Here is a 24794-nt window from a genome sequence, read left to right as displayed (position 1 = left end):
CTGTGTTATTTTGAGACACCATGAAATTGAACTAATGTGCTTTTAACACACTATCTCTGTATTTAAAAAATGTATTTAGTTATCACTTGTTGTATACTTGAACCCATCTTTCATACACTTTATAATATACTTAACAGACATAAAAAATACACTTATGATGTTTTTCAAATATAAGATTAATATATACAAAATGTATTTATAATGTATGCATACAACATTGTGAATACATTTTGTATATATTATTCTTATATTTTAAATGATTCTTAAGTGTATTTCCTATGTCTGATGAGTACATTTAAAAGTGTATGATAGATGGGTTCAAGTGTACTACAAGATGTTACTAAGTACATTTTTTTAATACAGAGATAGTGTGTTAAAAGCACATTTTAGTTCAATTTCATGCTGTCTTAAAATAGCACAGTTGAGTACACTTAGATGTTCTTAAGATTATATGAAGAAGTACTAAAGTACAGCTTTTATTACATTAAGTACAAAATAAGTTCACGAAAATAGAGCACTTTAAGTACATTATGGAAGTGTATTAAGTATACTAAAAAAAAAGTGTATTTTACGGCACTTTTTTTGACCTGGGTTGTCTGACAGCTTTGGCATAATCCTCTCTTCAGGCAGGGGAATCTTTCGGTAGCCAATAAGCATTACTTAAGAACTGGTCTACAGTTCCAGTTTGAGGCATCTGCACCATTTTCAAATACCCATGCAAAATATGTAGGCCACAGCTACCCACAATTAGTAACACAGTATTGACATCTTGTCCAAGTTCAGTTTGTATTAGGTCCATCCTTTGAAAGCTGTACAAGACTTTTGTAATTCAACCCCTCTGTTGACTTGTGGAAGACCTCCACCATATCCTCTGCTGTGGCCCATGAATCCAGAAGTGAAGTAGCGTGTAATGACAGCATCATTGTCCTAAAATTTTAAATGAATGCCCATTTGCTTTGTTGGGCAGGTGTGTTGAGGCAAGTTAGAGCTAAACTCTGCAGGACAGTGGCCCTCCAGGACCGAGTTCGGAGACCCCTGGATTAAGTGATTGCCAGTTGACGAGCTCAAGGAAATAAAATGGCGCTGAAAAATAGCCTAACCACTACAATACAAAACGAGTGAAACAACGTGACAAAAAACAAAAAATAAGGTATAGAATACATTTTGATAAATGGAAACTAAAATTTAAAGCAACAAACAAAAATCCCTGATATTCCATGACTTGGACAAAAAAAATATAACATTTCCTGACTTTAAAAGTGCGGAAGAGAAATTTTAAAATTCCATGACCCATGGGAACCCTGTATGAACTAATACTTTTGATTTGTATATTATGTTGCTCACACAAGTGGAAAAACATTTAAACATAAGCTTCATGTTTAAAGCCTACATAATTGGTAATGTGTTTGTAACTGTCCATAATTTATTTATTTGCCAAACTGCTGTAATTTTCTTTAAATCTGCTATTTATGGAGACTGTCTGCGGAACTGTTTCCCAGTGGTGTAAAGTGTTTGAGTAAATGCTATTAGTTACTGTACTTAAGTATCTTTTTGGCTACTTTGTATCAGGATATTAGCAACTTTTACTCTTTACTTGACTACATTTATGAACAAGTAAATGTAAACAAGTAAACTTTCTGCAGCAGTTTCTGCTATAAAGAAGGCATTGTAGGTACTATATCTTGTATGTTTGCCTTTACTCACCCAAACTTGCCAACAAGGCTACTTTACATGAATGCAAGTGTATTAGCAGTTAGTTATGAATCGCAGGTGTTTGATTTAGGAGATGAGGCAGATAAGGTATCTGTACTTTTATTCAAGTATGGTTTTCAGGTACTCTTTACACCTCTGCTCTTTCCAGAGTGACGACTTCTAAAACAGCTCTCTTTCGAGTGAATCCTCATGTGGTCCCTAAGGTTACCCATGAATCTGAAACTCTTTCCACACTGATCACACATGAATGCCTTCTCTTTAGTGTGAATTCTCATGTGAAAATAAAGTGAAAATTTATGTGCGAAACTCTTTCCACACTGATCACATGTGTATGGCTTCTCTCCAGTGTGAATTCTCATGTGAAAATATAGTGACAATTTATATGCGAAACTCTTTCCACACTGATCACATGTAAAAGGCTTCTCTCCAGTGTGAATATTCATGTGTTCCCTAAGGATTTGTTCCCGTGTAAAGCCATTCCCGCACAGAGTGCAGGTGTAAGGCTTTTCTCCAGTGTGACTTCTCATGTGGTCTTTAATGTGTCCTTTTTGACTGAAACTCTGTCCACATTGCTGGCAGGTGTAAGGCTTTTCTCCAGTGTGAATTCTCATGTGTCTTTCAAGGCTTCCTTTTACAGTGAAACTCTTTCCACACTGTTGGCAGGCGAATGGGCTCTCTCCAGTGTGAGTTCTCATGTGGACTATAAGGTTTCCTTTATGACTGAAACTCTTTCCACACTCTTGACAGGTATAAGGCTTTTCTCCAGTGTGAATTCTCATGTGGATTTCAAGTTTTTCTTTTTGTCTGAAACACTTTCCACACTCTTGACAGGTATGACGCTTCTCTCCAGTGTGAATTCTCATGTGTGCTGTAAGGTTACCTTTCTCACTGAAACTCTTTCCACATTGTTGGCAGGTGTAAGGCTTTTCTCCAGTGTGAGATCTTGTGTGGATTTCAAGTTTTCCTTTTTCACTGAAACTCTTTCCACATTGTTGGCAAGTGAATGGACTCTCTCCAGTGTGAGTTATCATGTGGACCTTAAGGTTTCCTTTATAATGGAAACTCTTTCCACACTCTTGACAGGTATAAGGCTTTTCTCCAGTGTGAATTCGCATGTGGTATTTAAGGCTTCCTTTTTGTGTGAAACTCTTTCCACACTCTTGACAGGTGTAAGGCTTTTCTCCAGTGTGAATTCGCATGTGGTATTTAAGGCTTCCTTTTTGTGTGAAACTCTTTCCACACTCTTGACAGGTGTAAGGCTTTTCTCCTTTGTGAATTCTCAAGTGGATTTCAAGTTTTCCTTTTTCACTGAAACTCTGTCCACACTGTACGCAGGCGAATGGGTTCTCTACAGTGTGAATTCTCATGTGGGTTATAAGGGTTATTTTTTGAATGTAACTCTTTCCACACAGTTGGCAGGTGTAAGGTTTTTCTGCAGTGTGAATTCTCATGTGGACTTTAAGGTTTCCTTTTTGATTGAAACTCTTTCCACATTGCCGGCAAGAAAAAGGTTTCTCTCCAGTGTGAATTCTCAAGTGGACTTGAAGGTTTCTATGTTGATCAAAACTCTTTCCACACTGTTGGCAGGTGAAATATCTTTTAGTTCCTGTCTTTTGAACTCTGTTTCGTGAGGAAGTCTTTTTAGCCAGATTTTTCCTTTTTAGCCTTTGTAGCCAATTCCAATCAAACACACCTGAACCAGCTAATCAGGATGTTCAGGGTTCCTTGATAATTACAGCAGGTGTGTTGGAGCAGGGTTGGGACTGAAGTCTGCAAGATGGTAACTCTCCAGGAGCAGGGTTGGACACCCCTGATCTATACCCTACCCTATGGATCAGGGATGGGCAGCTTTGGTCCTGGAGGACCTGCATAGTTCAGTTTTATCTCTATTTAAATACATGTGCCTGTAATTTTCAAGCAGTCCTCAAGAATAAGGGTTAAATATTGGGGTTGGGTTAAATTTTGCAGGTGTATTTGATAAAGGATGGAGCTAAACTCTCCAGGACCAGAGTTGACCATCCCGTCTATAGATCTTATACTCAGTACACCAGTGGTTTTCAAACCTGGTCCACAGGGACCCACCACTGCACATTTTGTATGTCTCCTGTATTTTTCACATCTGGTGAAGATCATCAGCTTGTTAGAGAAGACCTGACATTGATAGAGATATTTGCAGACTACTATTCCTGTTCACCAATAAGGTGAGAACCAGAACTGTTATAAACCTAAATATACTTGAATTAATTAAGTTAATTGAAAAGTCAACTATGCTATTAGTAATAGAAGATATTTGTTGTTGTAATGATGTCAGACATAGCACACACAAAAGTAGAAGCTGTTTCATACTGCGGCACGGTTAGCGATCTCACTACAGCCGTACCGAGCCTAATCTCTTCAAGCGGGCCAGGGCATGGTACGGAGTAGTCACACTAGACTTTGAGGGTCAAAAGTGCTCAAGTGTGAGTACACCCTTAATTTTGGTTTAAGACACATTTTGAGAATAATTTATGACACAAAACTTTCCCACCATTGACAGAATTTTCCTGGTATACGGTAGTGTAGGGAAAACACCCTAGGAAGTAAAATTAGCTCAAATGAAATATTTATAGGGAATTATAAAGAGTTGTTTAGATTACGACCGAGCAACTGATTCGTCCAGCGTTCATTTGCTCGAGCCGTAATTAAACTCTGGTAACGGATATAAATATCCAACAATCGTGAAAACCCTGATTAAAGCAGGTAGCTTGATCACAGTTTAAGACATTAAATCATAAAGCACATAATACAAGACACTTTCCTTTTAAAATCTACAAGAGATTTTATTTATTCTAACACAAACTAATCTAACACAAAGGCACGCACATACACACACACACACACACACACACACACATTCATACGCGTTGCAGTAAGAAGGAAATGAGAGAGAAAGAGTTTTGAAAGAGAGAGAGAGGGAGAGAGAGAGAGAGAGATCTGATTAACCGAATTCCTATCAATGCATTTCAAAGACCAGACGAACCAAGAATCATTCATTTAAATGCACCAGTTCAGTTTTCATCTGGAGGTACTTGCTTGCGTTGACTTAAAGGTGAATTTCCCTACAGTGCAGAGAGGGGTTTCCCAAGTCGATGATTGGTCCAGATCAGGTCCGTGTGGAACAATGAAGGAAGTCTCTTTGTCGCTGGAGTTGAAGCGGCAAAAGTCGTTGGTTGAACTTTGCGGCGAAACTTAGGACACGAGACTTTCAGCGGTAAAGGAGAATTAAGTAAAAGAAAAGAAAAGTGAGTGAAGGTTGAATGGCTTGAATGAGCTGCTTGTCTGTTCTTTCTTGTTACTCCATTGTTCTTGGTACTTGTCTTGGCTTCTTTTCCCAGAACAGAACCAACTCCTTTCTCGTTTACTAACCAACTTCTCTCCGTTCACTATCTTGCAAAATGATCATTTAAACTTAGTTGTTTGTCACACCTCTGAGGAGTCCTGGCCAATCAGACATTGTCCTGTTTCAAGAGGGCCTTCCTCTGCCCCCAATAAAACATAAGTGTTACATCCCGGTCTGTCTCTGCTTTAGCAGAGTGCCATTTTAACATAATTGCTATTAAATGGAATACAATACATTTTAAACAGGTTTCATTCAAGTCAGGATATAGGAAAGGGGGAAAGAATCAAATTAAGTCCAAATAAGGCATACTTTCAGTCATTCAGTCAAGAGTTAACACATTTACATGAATTGTGAGTGTTCTAAAGCCTAACTGTTTACAGGTAGTACTTGTGGACACTTAATGCAAAATGTATGTAGTTAAAAGATGTTTGATAAGTCCGTTAAAATTATTGGAACAATTTTGAAGCAGATTTATTTGTTCAACAGTCTCTTTGGCTTTCCTGTGAAGTAAGGAAACAAAAGGGTCTGGATTGTCTCTCTGTCTTCTTGGGTGACCCTTTGGTATGTCGCTTCTGCTATCAGGAAGCATGTGTCGTAAAAGTAATCAGCCTGGCTTTATCTGCAGACGGGCCGGAGCCGGAACCTCAATTCTGAATTAGAATTATGTTTTGAAAGAATCATCTGAATGATTCATTTGTCTGGTTCGTCCACAGTTCCTACACTTTCTCACTTGGGTGGTGCATCACCCTATCAAAACTGCCCGAGTTCTTGCCTGAAGCCTGGTTTGTGACTTGAGACCAATGTAAAATTACCTTTTTATGAGAATACGTGACACAAAAAATAAACCTGTTTATTTTTAATACAAATTTTGATTTACAGACAAAGATTGTGAATTACATGGACACTAAATAACATATACTGTACTACTGGTTTGTTGGTGAAATATTCAAGACCATGAGGAAAAGAAAAGGCCTCAATAATGTCTCTTTATTCCCTTTTTAATGTAGGATCAAATATAAAGGTCAGGGATTAGTAAGAGGCTACACTTTTATTAACTATCTAGATTTTCTAATTTAACAAATTATATTTGAATCACATGTGATCCTTTCTGGATCAGTGCTGAAACCCTTTATACAAAGTTACATGCATAGACAGTTCAGAACTTATGAGTATAACCTATTATTCTGATTTTATACAGTTATCTATTGCAAATGTCAAACACCCATTAGTTCTGATCAATACAGGTTCGTATGTTAATGATTTTCATCTTAAATCTAATCAACAAATGTTCAGAATGATTGGAATCACATTTTGTAAAGCTCCTATCCTCTTAAGGGAAACAGTAGGTAACCACTGAAAACGTTAAGATTATTATGGTCATCGTATATCCTCCTGCCTGACCAAAGTCTGACATAGACGACATCTCCAACCTCCAGGATCAACACAACTCCTTTTGAGGAGTTTACCACATACTGAGCCTGATGAGCATGTGCTACAACCACCTTCTCTTCATTCTTCATAAGGGAGACCGTTGATGGATTTGATTGACTAGCATGATCATAGATAGAGATTTTGAACATGTATGCTCCTTTCAGTGGGGCTGTGAAAACACCTAAATCAAATAACAAGAGATACAGAATCAGCTGTTTCCTGTATGATTTCTTAATTACCAGCCATACTCATTTGATTCTCTTATACACATTACACAACTGCAGAGAGGTCTGAATGAAGCAGAAGGTTTTCATTACTATAAACTGAGTTTATGACTCTATTTCACTGATAATTACCTGTAACTGGGTTGTAGGCGTTCCCTATATTTGTGAAGACGTTCCTGTAGGTTACTGTGATTTCAGTGGTAAAAGGACCAATATTTCCACCTCCAGATTTCATCAGTGTGGCTGAAAACGCTATCTCTCTGTCTGTTATTGGAAAACATTTTGCAATACTTTGATATTACTGTATTGACCTGAGAATGTATTAGCATAATTTAAACACACTGTTTTACCTCTAATTTCCTTTCTCAACTCCCCCACTTGACTGTGAGTAAGATTTGAAATTTCTGTGAATCAATAAAAATTGTGTTAAGTGAAATTTATAATGCTTATGTAATGGATAAATAACATAATTTACACAGTATACACTCAACTTTACTCTAACATTTACACTATGTAGTGTATTGCATTGGGGTTATCCTCTGAAGATCATTGATAACAGAGTGAGTGTTTTTGGTGAGTTACCATTAGTTTTCTTGTTCAGCTCTTCCCTCAGTTGCATCTCTAAAGCTCTGATGTGTCCTTTCTGCTCTGTAACGGTGGCGGTCAGTTCTCTGATGTTTGCTTTCTGCTCTGTAACGGTGGCGGTCAGTTCTCTCAGTGCTGCATGGATGTCAGGGATGCCCAGATCACAGTACTGTTGGCTGTCAGTTGAAGCTTCAGCTCTCAAAGTGTCTGTTTGAGGTGGATTCTGTCTTCCGTCCTCAGAGCTGATCTGTTGACTGATCTCATTCTCACTGAGTCCTCCATCTACCTGCTGCTGGACGACAAACACAAAGGTTTCCAACAGCAGCAGTATACATACTAAAGCCTTCATTCTTCACTGATGCTTCCAGCTCTTGCTCTGTCATCCCACAGCCTCTCATGTTCCTTTTATAGTGGCCTGATTTACTGTCCTTGTACTTGTTTATATTGCTCCAGATAATAAAAGTAGTTCAAGTTAATTGTTAATCATAATTAAAGGAATGTTCCGGGTTCAGTAGATGTTTAACTCTATTCACAATGTTTGTGGCACTACTGTATGTTCATCACAACAGAAAATAACTCATCTTTTTAAATTGATAGATTTTCACACCACTTTCTGGTATCCACATGCATATTACAAAAATTACTACCAGCTGAAAGAAAGGAAGAAACACCGAATGTAAATTTACACTGAAAAAATCAAGTGATGTTTACATTAGAGCTGTAACAACTTATTAATATTAAATTAAGACATTTCTGACATTTTACAGGACATACATTTTACTGTGTTTAGAGTGAATGTGTGTGTTCCTGCAGAACATTCCTCTTATCTGTTAACACTGAGTTTGTGTTTTTTTCCCTTTATCTTATTATCTTTATTTTTGGTGTAGGGATTTAAACTGTCTTTTTGCTTTATAGCTCTTTTGCATATAGCATCGATATAGATCAGTGGCATGCAGTGGTGTTGTGACATTTAGGAGGCAAACAATGACCTCAGTTTTTTATTTAATTTTTATAAATCAAATCAAAGTAAATTCATGTCCGTTAATTTCAATGTTGTCACATTTTCCTTGATAAATGAACTTTACATTACATCAAAAAGAAACCAAATATAAGTTTATTTTGTATTTTTACCATAACATCTCAGGTTACACATGTAACCATGGTTCCCTGAGAATGAGACTCTGCGCTGATTGCGCTATGGGGAACGTCACTCGTGACCCGTGTTCGAAATGCCAGAAATCACAACACGGCGACAGCCTATCACGTCCAACGGCGCAAACCATGACGTATAAAGGGAGCGCCTGCGGAAGCAGCCAGTATCTTTTAGTCTTTGAGGGACTGTTCAGCAGGCATCCCGAAGCATAGCAGGAAAGCGCAGAGTCTTGTTCCCTGTTCTCAGGGAACCATGGTTACATGCGTAACCTGAGACGTTCCCTTTCGAAAGGGAACTTCAACTATTATTTTAACAAATCGTTGGGTATTTCCTTGAGGAGTGCGAAAAAAGCAGTGCCGAGAAGCACGCAAAGACCGGCCGCCATGGCCACGGATAACACATCAGATACAGACCGGTTAATCCACGATGAAGAGGCCGAGAAACTGACTGCTGTCATCCCTTCAAACAATCCTTCTACCGACCCTAATCTTATGCAGGCTATGAAGAGCATGGCGGACGACATAGTTGCAGTGATTGATGCTAAGATCTCGACGGTCCTCGAAGCGATTGATAACCAGTCGTCTAAAATTCAAAGTATTGTACAGTGAGTTCAAGAAGCAGAGGACAGAATCGAAGTGACGGAAACTACATGCACCGCCAATGAAACCAAGATTCAGTATTTGGAAAAACAAATACGTGATTTGACTGAGCAAGTAGACGGCTTGGAAAATCGCGGAAGGAGATGTAATGTGCGTATCATTGGCTTACCGGAGGATACGGAGGGTTTGAACCCGCTCAAATTCTTTGAAAAATGGATTCCGGAATACCTTCACCTGGATACGAAGGCAGGCAAATTGAAATTGGAAAGAGCTCACCGCTCCCTTGCTCCAAAGCCGGATCAGGGCCGCTGTACTCGACCTGTCATCAATCGATTTCATAATTTCCAGGACAAACAAAGAGTGATGGCAGCCGCCAGTAAGCGCTTCACGCTTAACAGTAAGCAAGCATCTTCGCAGGATGCAGTCACACCGAGAATTTCCTTCTTTAACGATTATTCAGCGGCTGTGGTGCAGAAGAGAAGGGCGTTCAACGAGGTCAAAATTCTTCTTTGAGAGCTACAGATGGACTACGCGTTGCTCTACCCTGCCACACTCAGCGTCAAAGTCGGCCATGCACGCAAAAAGTTCGCTTCTCTGGAGGAAGTGACTGCTTTTCTTGACTCTCAATAAGTGCCGGCGTGGATGTGGTGTAACCTTTCGGTGGTCATGGTTTGGACTTTGAGTTATGTTTGTTCTGTCTCATTACTGCATTTAGAAGAGACTGACTGCAAATCCATTTCTTTGTTAAATATATATTTTCCTCCAGGGCACCCTTCTGATTTTCTTATTAAGGCATTTGCAGACTTTCATGATTTGAGTTCAGATTATATGATTGCTGCAGGTGATTTTAACTGTATGTTAAATCCTCTCGTTGATCGATTTCCCCACAAAATAGTGGCTCCATCTAAGCTAGCTAAACAAATTAATGGCATTTGTGAAGACTTAGAATTTATAGATGTTTGGAGGGCTCTACACTCATCTGGTAAAGAATACAGTTTTTTCTCCCCACCACATCAATGTTATATAAGGATCGATTATTTTTTTATGCCTAAAAGTTCAGTGCATTTAGCTGCCTCATGTTATATTAACAACATTGTAATCTCAGATCATGCTATGGTTGTTCTAGACTTAAATGTGTCAAACAGAGATCATTTTCGGCAATGGAGGTTAAACACTAAAATACTTAAAGATCAGTTATTTAAACATTTTTTCTCTAGGGAATTTACATCTTTCTACAATATTAATGTTCAAACCACACAAGACTCTTCTCTTTTATGGGAGACTAGTAACGCTTATATAAGGGGATTCATTTTGTCTTTTTCTATTTCTAAGAAACGGAAAAAGAAAGAAACCCAAAGATTATTAGAGGAGGCCTTGAAGAATAAAGAGGAAAAATATATTAAGACTGCAGACATGGCGCTACTTAAAGAAATATCAGCATTGAGGTGCTCTATAGATTCACTGCTTACCCAGGATGCAGAATACAAATTGAAATTTGTGAAACAGAAATTCTATGAGCATGGGGATAAACCAGGTAAATCTTTGTCATACCTTACTAAAAAGAAAAGTGATTCACGTTCAGTCATATCAACTAGACACAAATGATAAGTTACATTATGACCGTATGTCAATTAATAACACATTTAGAGATTACTATATGAACTTATACAGTACTGAAGTGTCCAGTAGTAATACTGCACTATTAGAAGCTTTTTTTTTCTTTTCCAAATTTAGTTTACCAACTATTTCAAACGAGCAGAAAGCTAAATTAAGCGTTCCTATCTCTAAGGAAGAGTTAATGGAGGCAATTTCAAAGATGCAGAACGGAAAAGTGCCAGGTACAGATGGCATGGTTGTGAATTTTATAAGGAATGGCACACTTTATTATTGGAACCCATGCTCAATATGTTTAACTACTCATTTAATATTGGGCATCTCCCTGAATCCCTGAGAGAAGCTAATATTTCTCTTTTACTGAAAAAAGGTAAATCTCCTGAAGCCTGCTCTTCATATAGGCCCATATCTTTATTAAATTCGGATAGGAATGTGCTAGCCAAAATTTTGTCATCTCGTTTGGAGAATGTAATAACAGACGTTATTAAAGATGACCAAGTAGGTTTTATAAGAGACCGCTCATCTTGTAATAATATGAGACATCTTCTTAATATTATACAAGTCTTTAAGCAACGTGAGATTGATGGGTTGGTGCTTTCTCTCGATGCAGAGAAAGCATTTGACCGCATTGAGTGGTCATATTTATTTTTTGTTTTGGAAAGATTTAATTTTGGTGATGCTTTTATCAGATGGGTTAGAGTGTTATATGAAGAACCTAAAGCTTATGTTCTTACTAATGGTTCCAGATAAGCAAGTTTTTCACTACAGAGGGGGACTATCACCCTTGCTTTTTGCACTCGCTATTGAACCCCTAGCTGAAGCGATCAGAGCAGAGCCTTCAATTGAAGGTCTACAGACTGATGAAAAACATCATAAATTAGCCCTATATGCAGATGATGTGCTCATTTTCATTTCAAATCCTGAGTCTTCAGTACCATCTCTTTTAAACATTATTAATACTTTCAGTACCTTCTCAGGATACAAAATCAATTTAAGCAAGTCAGAGGCTATGCCTGTTGGTTCTATGAAGACAATGCCAAATATTAGCCCCTCATTTCCATTTAAATGGTCCCCGGGAGGATTTATATACTTGGGTATTTTTGTGAGCCCTGTATTTAAAAATGTATTCAAAGATAATTTTATTCCGTTGTTTAGTAAAATTATTTAGTAAAAAAATTTAGTAAAAAGATTTAAACCGATGGGACACTCTACCTATTTCATGGTTGGGTAGAATGGCTCTTATAAAAATGACTGTTCTTCCCAAGCTTTTGTACCCAATTCAGATGATCCCTATTCTGTTCTCTAAAAAGGTTTTAAAAGATGTGAATGGTTGGCTTAGCTCTTTTATTTGGAGTAAGCGTAAACCAAGATTGAAGTTTTCTGTATTACATTTACCAGGTTCGATTGGAGGACTGGATTTACCAAATATTAAGCTATATCAGTGGTCTGCTCATTTAAGATACATTTCTAATTGGGTTGTTCTCGATAACTCCCCTACCTGGTTGGACCTTGAACAGTCTTTGTCGAAACTTCCTCTTGTGGATTTGTTGTTTTTCAAAAAAATGAAATCCTTATTGGATAACTGTGATAACCCCATAACTGTAAATGCACTTAAGGCATGGAAGGCTGTTTGTCATTTTGAGGGAAGAACTAAACTAACCTCTGCTCTTACGCCAATTGTGAACAACCCAGACTTCCCTTCGGGCAGATTGGATGGAAGGTTTAAATTCTGGGTTAATCAAGGTATTAATCGGCTAATGGATGTGTTTGATGAAGAAGGCCTAATGTCCTTTGAGGATCTGAGACAGAAATACCAATTATTAAAACAAGACTTTTTTCGTTTTCTACAGATTAGAAATTATATCTTGAAGGATACCTCACTATGTTCTAACAGAAGTCTATCTCCTATAGAAAAACTACTTTTTCAAACACCTGGGAAGAAGTCAGTGAGTTTGTTATATAAGGTTCTTAGTGTTACATTTGAAGGACAAGTAACTTTAAATACTAGATGTGCCTGGGAGAGGGAACTTTCTATCTCTATTGGTGAGGAAGAATGGGGTAATATTTGGAAGTATGCCAAATCCATTTCAGTATGCAATCATGTCAAGGAGATACAATTTAAAATTGTACACAGAATACACATTTCACCAAACTGTAGACATGCATTTAACAATACCCATTCACCTCTATGCCTTAAGTGCAAAACACAAGTTGGCACCCTCACTCAGTGTCTTTGGCCATGTAATAAGTTACAAATATACCAAGATTTTATTTGAAATTAGTAAAATCTTTGATAAGATTGGGTTTTGGAGTTGGTTTTGGATCCTCTATTGTTGATCCTCGGTCTGCCGGATAAAGCTTTGACTTTATCAAATGAAAAGAGACTTTACAATCTTCTCACATTCGCAGCCAGGAAAAACATATTATTGAGATGGATATGTGATAAGACTCCGACTATATCTGGATGGCACAAGATTCTAATGGAACTAATCCCATTGGAATATTTAACATGTTTTGTTAATGATCATCCAGATCAGTTTTATAATGTCTGGAAGCCTTATATCAGTAAGCTAGGGATTGTTGTGTCAACTATCTTGATGAAGGGTTTTCCTATTCATGTACCCCAAGTGAATGCATGAATTTGCAAACTTTGTTTTGTACTACCACTGTGTACTTAGTGTGGTTATCCATTTAATTTTCAAGTAATTTTTTTTTTCAATCTAATTTTTTTCTTTTCCTTTTTAGTGACCTAGGATAAATCTGCTTATTGTTATTTTGCCTTTACCTTTTTTTGTTTGTTTGTTTTTTCTTCTATACATCTTCTTCTTCAATGAATATGGTTTATATTCATGTGTGTTTTGTTTAAGTTGGAAAATGTTCAATAAATATACTGTTAAAAAAAAGAAAAGAAAAACATTTTGTAATGTTTGCGTTATTTTATTTTTGTAATATGGATTATTTTCTCATCTTATTTTTTGGAGGAGGCACTGCCTCTGATGCCACTGATACATTCATTATATATGTTTTCATAGTGTTCAGTTTGCACATTTGTTTATAGGGCAACATTGGGCAGGATGTAGAATAGTGTGTTTTGTCAATAAAATAATAAAAAAAAAAGATGTTTACTGCTTTATCTAAAGAACGAGTTGACAGTTACTTCTGTGGTGACTGATATGTCACAAATGTTGCTGATGGATTTTAACTTGTGTGGAATCCACAAAAATCTATTTAATTCTTTCCTTGTCATTAATGTATAATTATATATATACTGAAGATGACAGGGTATATGTGTAAAACACAAAATGGTTTACAACCTTTTTAATAAAAACTTGGCAATTTAAGTTCAATGACAAAAAACATAAAGTATAATTATTAACCTGATTTACAATTTTTCACATGCTAGAATGCCCTAGATTCTGGGAAAGTGATTTATGCACTTAAGATAATGTTTATATACGACTTGTTTTACAATACCGTAATGTGAGCTGGGGTTTTATTTATATATACCTATGTTAATTATTACTTGCTCACAGGTTCTGACACGTGTGGCTATAGTAAAGCACATGATGGAGGTGGAGACCAAAAACTGTATTTATTATAGATTCACAAACTGTAAACTCAGGAGATTGCTGGAGAATAACAACTGCACATATCATGGATGAGACTGGACAATGAACTGAGGAAACACAGGGCTAAAATAGACAGGGGATAATTGACTGAAACAGATGTGCAGGACTAATTACAATGAGGAAACGTACTAGACTATACAAGAAAATTGTAACAGAGCAAACAGTGTGAAAATGTACCAAAAACAACATGAGAGAATAAATACATTACTCTTAGAAAGTGCAAGCAATTTTACAAATTTTACTTTTAAATTTTACTTTATACATCTGGCAGGTGCTTTTAATCATCAATTTACCTATACAGCACCTTTTACAATGGATATTGTTGTACAGCTTAACAAGAAGAAAAAAAAAAAATGATGGCTGCAAGCAGCAATTAACGCGGCCAATCAAAAAAAGGCATGATGAATCATGCAGATATGGCTAGTAGTAGGGCTGCACGATTAATCGCATGCTATTCTCACGCGCATTTCGTCAGTAAAGCCGGTTCCCTGATTACCGCTAAATCGCCATCACCTGCTTTTAAACGGAGCGCCTTTTAATAGACAGAGCCGTAGTTCACAGACAAGCCACGCAATATCGCGTTCATTATCGCAGGCGATTCATCTGCGATATGAACGCGATATTGCGTGGCTTTTCAGTGATCTACGGCTCTGTCTATTAAATGCCGCTTCATTTGAAAGCAGGTGATGGCGATTTAGCGGTAATCAGGGAACCGGCTTTACTGACGAAATGCGCATGAGAATAGCATGCGATTAATCGTGCAGCCCTAGCTAGTAGCATCAGACCAACTGCAACAATGAGTAATTAAAGACATTTTAAGATTGTTTCAGTCAAAATGACTAAAAACACATAAAATTATTTGATTTCTATGCCAACTTTTTCAAGTTTTTCGAAGTTTGGATGAAATCCAGTCGAGAGTAGGGTTGGGTATAGTTTTGGATTCCCATTCCGGTTCTGCTTATCGAATCCGGTTCTTATCGATTCTCAATTCCGATTCCAATATTTTTTATTTTTTTTATGGAGAGAACAAAAGAGCATACTTCAAGAATATGTTTTTACCTTTTATTCTTGCCACATTTAGGCTATAACAAGTAGTCTGTAACTGTGTGAGACGCTGCTATTGCTTAGCTGTATCTGGTGCTTTAGGACTCGCGGCTGGGTTAGAGTTCACAGTTCATTTTTTCAAAATTATGTTTTATTAAACAAGGTTCGGGAGGAACAGGTGCCAATAATTAACCTAACTAGCTCAGGTGGAGAGCATTCAGTTAATCAATGCAATCAGGACAAGAGGTATAAATACAACAGACTTACCTCTGTTCGTCTGACAGTTCATCAGCATTTTGGTTTGACCGTCTTGCTACAATATCTCAGCTCCAGCTTTTCCCATCCGTCGACGAGTCTGACTTCTCTCCGGATCCCGCGCCGCCAAGTGCCGGCCCCAGGACCACTCCTCCTCTACCCAACATTGCACCTGAACCCCGGCCAACACAATCAGCCTCCCGCTCACCTAGACGCCGACGCCTACCCTCGCCTCCACCGGAGAGAATCCCAGTTCTCTCTCTGGCATCCTCATATCGTTCGGCCGTGCCAACGATTCCACCTATTGGGAAGTGGACAGTTTTGAGTTTGAGGCAAGCGCTGATTAATTCTGATGTGCAACCGTCACGCAGAATGAACAAGGCAGATTTATACAAGCTGTATGTCACCTTGCAATCAGCCAACCTCTCACCTAAGTCCACTCCAGCCTCCAAGGCATCCAACAGGCAAACTAAATCCCGTGATGCCTAGAAATCGCCTCATCCAACTCCACCATCTTCCTCCCGCACAAGGTCTGGCGCACTGTGTGTGTCGGGCCGTGGTGCCAGGCCTTCAGCGAGCCTGGGCCGCATCCCAGATTCCGCAGCGCCAAGGCATTGTGCACCTCCCGCTTCGGATCAGCTTTTCACCACGGCTCTTCCCGCCGAAGCACACGCAGCCAGGCCCGCCGGAACCTCTTTCAGCCTCGCAGTTCTGTCCTCCTGCTGTTTCTAACCCCTTTCCTTTGCAGTGGCCTTTAGCTCCCGTAGTTGATGCTAGCGTGAGATTGCCTCCGTTAACGGCTCAAGCATCCCATCACCTTCCTGCGATTGCCGCAAACCCCTCCCTTTTTCAGTGGCCTGCAGCTCCAGCAGCACAAGCAAGCGTGAGGCTGCCTCCGCTTGCATCGCAGGCCTACACATCTCAGTCTTTCCCTCAATTTCCCTCTTTTACTTCTCTCCAATTTCCTCCTCAAGCCCTACAGGCCGACTCAAGCGTGAGGCTGCCTCCGCCAACAGTCGCAGCCCCAGCTACTCTCCCCTACAATCTTCTTCTACATTCTAAATCACAATATTCTCTGTTCACAGCAACTCCAATGCCCGTCCCATCAAATGCAGTCACCGCGGAACCACCTCCAGTGGCCCACAACATCCGAGCACAGATCTTGGCAGGTGCGGACATAGATCTGGCTAATCTTTTTTCTCAGCTTCCAGTAGGTGACTCTAACCGCCAGATATACTGCAGGGATTTTTCTGTCACGTTAAAAAACCAAAACATTCATACATCACGTTTACTTTCCTTTTCCGAATTTGCTATTGCTTTCAGCCATTTCACAGAAATTATTTGTTCAGCATTCCCCCATAGGCGACGCGAACTGAATGACTACCTATTGCTCATGGCTGAGCTCGCGTTGTCCTATGGGGGAGGACATTTCTACACCTACAATAAGCTCTTCTCTGCTAAATGCGCGGTCAGGGTCGCCCAGCCCTGACCTGCACAGCATTGTTTTCCTTGGCTGCAGGAATATTTCATGCGCTGTTTGCAGGTCAGTAGCTCATTCTACCATCGCATGCCCACAGATTAACCCCTCCATTCACCACTGCCCAGACACAGCCTCTGTCAAATCCACCAGCTATGTTCCAAGACCAGCAACCATCAACCCATACAACTCTGACTTCAGACGCAGAACATCATCTTCAGATAACAGACAGCCCTGCAATAACTTTAATATTGGCATATGCACCAGACAAAGATGTCGGTATTTGCACATTGTAGGGACTCACCCTATTTATTAGCTCAAATAATTATAACGAGGGGTAATTGAGTTACAGGGAATAGGAATCGAATCAACTGTAAATGATTCATCGTAACTGATTCAGAATTAATATTTAACATTTAACCAATTATTCATCCAGCGAAAAATTGAGGTTACAGTATTTTATCAATTCTGGATGAAATATTATTCTGTGGCCAACAGTAACAATATTTTATTATGATTATTATAAGCAAGAGGTAACTTTATCTTTGAGTTTAAGACAGTAATTTGACACACACAGCACAAGAAACTTCTATATGTGAAAATCAAAACAAGGCTTTATTGACTACTAATGATTACAAGAAACTAAGGCTAAACACACACACACACACACACACATACATACATACGCACACACACATTCGCGGAGTTGATATGAGTTATGAAGAAAGTCCCAAATATTAACTAAACATCGCAACCTGAGGAAAATCACAAAAGCAGAGCCTTGGCTTGATTCTTTAGGTTTAAAGGAGTTTCAAGGAATTTCACCAGTTTCCAGCAAGAGAGAGAGAAGTTTGCTTGTACCTGCGTTTGCTCTGACAGCTGAGGTAATCGGGTTGTTCCGTGACTCGCGTGCAGCGGAATCCCAGTTTGGATTGGCTGTCTTTGAGGTGACGTCTTCTCGGGAAAGCCCTTCGTTTGGTTGCGCGGAAACTTTGAAGTTGTTGCCGGCTGGTGAAACGCGCTGTTCTGAGCAGTTTTCTTCTTTAGAGACTTTGGTCAGATAGTTCACGGAGTGTTTTGGAGTCTGGATGTGACGGTTGTTGGGTGGTCAGCGGCGCGGCTCGTGGATGAAGTCGGCGACTGTTAGATGGAAAATCAGCCCCGGTAAAGGATCAGTTCTCAACTTCTTCTTTTCAGCATGACCCACGCAACTTTTCAGCCGTGGTCAAAGTAGGCTATCGGTCCTTCAACCTGTACTTCGACATATCTTTGATATGTACTTCTGACCTACTTCAACCGGTACTCTGACAACTAGCTTGTTTGGACAGCATAGTTTTAAAGGAGCAAGTTGGCTCCATCCTTCAGATGCGATCCTCCAATGAGACGTTGCTACGGAGCTTAGGCACACCCCGTCTATTGTCTATTGATTACATCGCGTGATATCCGTGGAACATAATCCTGTGATATTAGTAACTTTATAAAGTTTCCTAATGTCTTTCTGATACCAAATTTCAATGTTTTATGCACACAGAACTAAAGAGAATTATAAATCCTATATGTAGAACTCAAACATGACACACTTCCTTATACACATATTACTAGATTGACCTAATTAAAACAATGGTTACAAGAGAAAGAAAATGCATACAGGAATACAAACATATAATGCATCGAATCCAACATGTTAATAATCACGTCATAGTATGGGTTATTCTGGATATAGTTAATACTTTAAATGGTCGACAATTGTCCTTTTGAGGTACAAGATTGAGTCTGTAAGCAGAGTTAAACAGTGACCGGAGTCACGAGTGACCGGGTCAACAGGAGTTCCGAATCGGGGGATGTCTGTGTGGATAGGTTATGTTTTAGGTCCATTAATTAATGTTTCCTGTTCCATTTGTTTGATACAAAGGAGGTATTGGTCTTAAACCCATTGGTCTTAAATCCGTTGATTGGTCTTTTCCTGGTCCGTTGATAATACAAGAGGGTTTTGTGAGAGAATCGATAGATTTAATGTGATCAGGAAGGCCTCGGAACAGATATTCTCTGTTCTTATGTCAGTTACCACTTCTCTTAATGCTGACTAGCTGGAATTAGGAGCTATCCAGTGCCCCCTGGGGATTTTTGGGGGTCAGCTAATGAATCTCTCAAATGAAGCTTTGTTTGGTCATGTTGATGAGGTCATTGGTTCTCTCGAGCGAGGCCCTACACAGATATCAATCACAGAACAGGATAACAAGGCAAGGTTCAAAGGCAGGAACAGGAACAGACAGGAAAACAGGATAAGCACGGGATAACGCTCGGAATTGACACACAGGGTAATTAAGACTTTGCGGTGAGGTGGTGTGTGTGAAGTCCTTTATAGTCCTGGTAATGAGCTGCAGCTGGGTGTGGTGATTAGTGTGGAGCGTGTGAATGTGACTGGCAGACAGGATGATGGGGAATGTAGTCTGGGAAGTGACAGGAACAGACGGCGATCATAACAATGGGGACGTGAGGGTAAAGTAATTATTACCAGAGCTTCTCTGTGATTTTAGTCCTGTCCAAATGGCAGGGCTCAGAGGTGGACTCGTCCATCACCCAAGCTGAAGACACCAAGGTAGTTCAGAAGCTTCTCAGTGGCAAGGCACCGGGGGTGGATGAAATCCGCCCTGATCACACTCCTCAGCCTCCCTGGAAAAGTCTATGCCAGGGTACTGGAGAGGAGAATTCGGCCGATAGTCGAACATCAGATCCAGGAGGAACAATGTGGTTTTCGTCCCGGTCGTGGAACACTGGACCAGCTCTATACCCTCTTCAGGGTGTTGGAGGGTTCATGGGAGTTTGTCCAACCAGTCCACATGTTCTTTGTGGATATGGAGAAGGCATTCGACCGTGTCCCTCGTGGCACCCTGTGGGGGGTGCTCTGGGAGTATGGGGTCCGGGCCCCTTGCTAAGGGCTGTCCAGTCCCTGTACGACCATAGCAGGAGCTTGGTTCGCATTGCCGGCAGTAAGTCAGACCTGTTCCCGGTGCGTGTTGGACTCCGGCAGGGCTGCCCTTTGTCACCGGACCTGTCCTTTGTCCGGTTTGGGGACCATAGGATTTCGTCACTGCTTTTTGCAGATGATGTTGTCCTGTTGGCTCCATCAAACCAGGACCTTCAGCACGCACTGGGAAGGTTTGCAGCTGAGTGTGAACTGGCCGGTCAATCTACGTTCCAACTCTCACCTATGGTCATGAGCTTTGGGACATGACCGAAAGAATGAGATCCCGGATACAGGCGGTCGAAATGAGCTTCCTCCGTAGGGTGGCTGGGCGCTCCCTTAGAGATAGGGTGAGGAGCTCTGTCACTCGGGAGGAGCTCGGAGCAGAGCCGCTGCTCCTCCACATCGAGAAGAGCCAGCTGAGGTGGCTCGGGCATCTGTTCCGGATGCCTCCTGGACGCCTCCCTGGGGAGGTGTTCCGGGTGCCTCCTGGACGCCTCCCTGGGGAGATGTTCCGGGCATGTCCCACCGGGAGGAGGCCCCGGGGAAGACCTAGGACACGCTGGAGGGACTATGTCTCTCGGCTGGCCTGGGAACGCCACGGAATTCCCCCGGAAGAGCTGGAGGAAGTGTCTGGGGAGAGGGAAGTCTGGGCGTCTCTGCTTAGACTGCTGCCCCCGCGACCCGGCCCCGGATAAAGCGGAAGAAAATGGATGGATGGATATATATATATATGTATATACACGTTATATATAAATACATTTATTTTCATTGTTTATGTTCTTAATAGTTCTTAATATTACTCTTCAGCTGATGCTTTATGCCATGCTCCACCCAAGACAATCTTCAGAAACGACCATTTCTGGGATATAGATGTACAACATTTCGATGATGATGGCTGGTACCTCAATTTCAGGATGCCAAAAACAGCATTTTATCAACTTTGCAATGACCTTGCACCTCTCATTCACCCACAAATAACTGCAATGAAAAGTCCTATACCCCTGGAAAAGAGAGTGGCCATCACTCTCTATAAATTGGTGAGCAACATGGAGTTCCGGCATGCGACATATTTTGGGAGATGTGCAAGGCACTTTGCCAAATTAAGAAGAAATATGTCACAAGGCCAGAAAATGAAGCAGAAATGCAAGCTATCATTGATGGCTTTGAAAGAAAGAGTGGATTCCCAATGTGTGGGGGTGTTCTAGATGGCACTCACATCCCCATCATTGCACCTTCAGCTTACCACACGGACTATCACAGCCACATTTGGACGCCTTAAGGGCAGATGGCGGAAAAGGAATGACTCGAGGACAAGCAACATAAAATACATCGTCACAGCATGTATTGTCTACACAACTTCTGTGAAAACTTAAATTTGCAAATCATCGACACCCCACCACACTCAGAGAGTTGTGAAACACTTGAGCAGCCACAGGATGATGATGCCCTTCAAACATCACTCCATGAAGTCAACAAGGGAGAACAAATCCGCAAGGCTTCAGAGATTTTTATTAATGACTTGTCATAAAAACACTGACAAGAAATCCACAACAAAATGCCACAGTGCTAAAGTGAACAAAACAACTCAGGAATACCTCAACATTCAACAAGATTCTCCAAGTTGTGAAGACTTTATACAGTTCTATCAAGTTATTTCAGGAAAATAATAAAAAAAAATAGCTTAGGTTGTATCTTTTAAAGTCACTTTTTTGTACAGGTTTATGGAGGACCAAACCTGCAGAAATGAAAAATGAATGAATAAAGAAATAAATGCATAAATCAATAAATAAATGCATGAATAAATAAATATATAAATGAATAAATAGGTAAATAAATTAATAAATTACTTGATAAAGTAAATGTGATTCATTTTTAATACAATTAATTTCTTCTATTATTTTTCCCATTTATTTATTATTTTCTGCATTTATACTTTTCTACTTTTGTAAATGTTTTTTACTTCTAATTTTTATTTAATTATTTTTCTATTAAATTTTACAGTTATTTTTAGATGTATTTATGTCTATATGCATTCATTTATTTTTTAAATTTATTTATTCCCACATGTATTTATTTTTAGATTTATTTATTTATTGATTCGTTTATTTTTACATTTCCGTGTGTAACATTGAAATGAGGAAGGCGGTCCTTCTGTAGCTTCAGTTCATCATTGGTTAAGAGCTCACGCATAGAATCTTCAGGCCAGCTAAACGATAGAGAACGGAGTTTTCAAAGAAAATGGCAGCAAGTAGCAATTCGCTGTCTAGCTTGCTACGGGATGTGGCAGATCAACTGGAGAGTTGTAAATTATTTTCACCTAACGTTATTCGCATTATGCCAAAATATATAACCTATTTTCCAGAAATAAAAACATGAAGCTGAAGCTGAAGCTATTTATGCAATCCCACACAGCATCATCCTCATCGAGTCTGGAACAGCCGTCGACTTCAGATTCTAGGGTGATGACACCTAGATTAAGACACCCAGTGAACGGTTGGTTTATAGTTTAATAACTTTTCTGTAATCACAGAAAAAAAGCCTTGAGTCCAAATAACTTCTATGAAAATCGGAACAGGACAGGGCCCAGTTTCCCTACCCTAGGCCCACGGTGCTTTTGGGAAATGCGGCCCTCGATTTTTCGGTTCTTCTTCCCATGATTGTAAAATGGGTTAAAAACAGTAACTTAATTGTCTGATGAGGGTATAAAGAATGAACTTATGTATATGAGTTATGTTGCATACCTGCAAATTAAACTTTTAGGGCAGTTTAGAAATATTGATACAGCTAACTGTCGTGATAGTTAGTTTTCGTGATAGTGTATCGATATTCCAACCTCTACTATCGATACTTTTTAAAGAATCATGTTTTAAAATGATTTAAAATAACGTAATGAAATTCTTCTGTGTGTCAAACGACCTCCTCTGCTCCCGCAGATGTCACTGACTCGCTGTCTGTAAAACTAACAGTTGTCTGTCATATTCATAAGGCCAGTGTCTCAGAAATAAACACTATCAAGCATAATGGAAAATATAAAGGCACATATTTATTTTTATATGATTTTTGTGCACAATATGCACTTCATACATTTCAGTGTGTTCACTGTTCAGTGATACTGCAATACAAGTACTTTTGCAAATAAATATAAATAATAATAATAATAATAATATATATATATATATATATCGTGATATATTGTATCATTATATATCGCATCGTGATATGTATCTTATTGTGAGGTCCTTGCTGATACACAACCCTACATTTAATGCACAATTCTGTTTGTAGCACTTAAATCATAAAATTGTCAAAGAAAATGTCAAATAAAATATTGAATTTATTTGTTATTGTTCAGTACTGTTTTTGATTTTTTTTTTTTTTGCCAACTAAAAGCAAGAAATAAGAAAAGTTGTATTAGATGTTACTTAATGTGTATTAAAGGTGCCCTAGAATTAAAAATTGAATTTACCTTGGCATAGTTGAAAAACAAGAGTTCAGTACATGGAAATAACATACAGTGAGTCTCAAACACCATTGTTTCGTCCTTCTTGTGTAAATCTCATTTGTTTAGAAGAACAGGCAAATCTCAACATAACACCGACTGTTACGTAACAGTCGGGATCATTAATATATACGCCCCCAATATTTGCATATGCCAGCCCATGATCAAGGCATTAGACAAGCCAGTATTAACATCTGGATCTGCACAGCTGAATCATCAGACTAGCCCTTAATGGTCCCTTCGTTGTACCGACGATTTAGTCCCTTGGGGTCAGATTGACCCCAAACGTTTACAGAGCGATTACATAAGGAAATATAAATTTTTTATACGATAAAGTATATATCATTTTTTTTATTTACTTCTCATCTATGCATTTATGCTGTGTTTTTGTGGATATTTTGTATTTTTTTACCTATTTACTGAACAATTACTTAACCATGTCATAAATTGGCTTATGAAAAATTGATTTTTAATGAAAAAATCACTTTAATGATGAACTTAATTAAATCTAAATTGTATTTGGACATTGCTCCATGTGGTAGGGATAGAATACTACCATCTAGAGGTTTGTGGAAAAAGTTTATGGGTTATAGTTAAAGAATTATGGTGCAATGGCCAAAACTTTCCAATAGAGGTCAATAGAGGCTCAATATTGACTGTGTGTGTTTGTGTTTATGTGTGTGTATGTGTGTGTGTGTATGAGATAGAAAGTTCGTTCCACTTTGTGTTTATAGTCAAGAACCAGACCTTTATTTTCATGTAAAATTTTTCATATTTAGGCCAGTTTTGTTGATTTTATTTGCCAATTTCCACAAAAATGCGCTCTGTTGCAGCCACACACGTGTGTGTGTCTATGTGTCTGTGCGTGTGTGTGTTTGTGTTTATGTGTGTGTGTGTATGAGATAGAATGTTCGTTCCACTTTGTGTTTATAGTCAAGGACCAGATCTTTATTTACATGTAAAGTTTTTCAGATTTAGGCCAGTTTTGTTGATTTTATTTGACAATTTCTATAAAAATGCTCTTTGTTGCATACACACACATGTGTGTGTTTGTGTGTGTGTGTATGAGTTAGAAAGTTCATTCGACTTTGTGATTATGGCCAAGGACCAGACCTTTATTTTCATGTAAAATTTTTCATATTTAGGCCAGTTTTGTTGATTTTATTTGCCAATTTCCACAAAAATGCCCTCTGTTGCAGCCACACACGTGTGTGTGTCTATGTG

The 24794-nt window shown here is 39.1% G+C and overlaps 2 protein-coding genes across 2 annotated transcripts in view; both read right to left on the bottom strand.

Annotated features, from left to right (window-relative positions):
• The window catches only part of LOC137005681 (uncharacterized), a 1355627-nt gene that overhangs the window by 185805 nt on the left and 1145028 nt on the right, over nt 1-24794 (bottom strand). Inside the window, exon 21 of the mRNA XM_067366462.1 lies at nt 1922-3309. Within this exon, the coding sequence (XP_067222563.1) occupies nt 1922-3309 (1388 nt within the window). The remainder of the gene's footprint in view (nt 1-1921; nt 3310-24794) is intronic.
• On the bottom strand, nt 5915-7723 carry LOC137007230 (caprin-2-like). The gene is made up of 4 exons (XM_067368553.1): nt 7330-7723; nt 7098-7151; nt 6880-7011; nt 5915-6704 (listed from the first exon to the last, which is right to left on the bottom strand). Exons 1-4 carry the CDS (start codon nt 7679-7681, stop codon nt 6415-6417), a joined length of 828 nt encoding a protein of 275 aa, XP_067224654.1. The 5' UTR covers nt 7682-7723; the 3' UTR covers nt 5915-6414.

The sequence above is a fragment of the Chanodichthys erythropterus genome, chromosome 3, assembly GCF_024489055.1.
Source record: "Chanodichthys erythropterus isolate Z2021 chromosome 3, ASM2448905v1, whole genome shotgun sequence".
In the NCBI taxonomy this organism is placed as follows: Eukaryota; Metazoa; Chordata; class Actinopteri; order Cypriniformes; family Xenocyprididae; genus Chanodichthys; species Chanodichthys erythropterus.
This window is presented reverse-complemented; position numbering and strand designations above follow the sequence as displayed.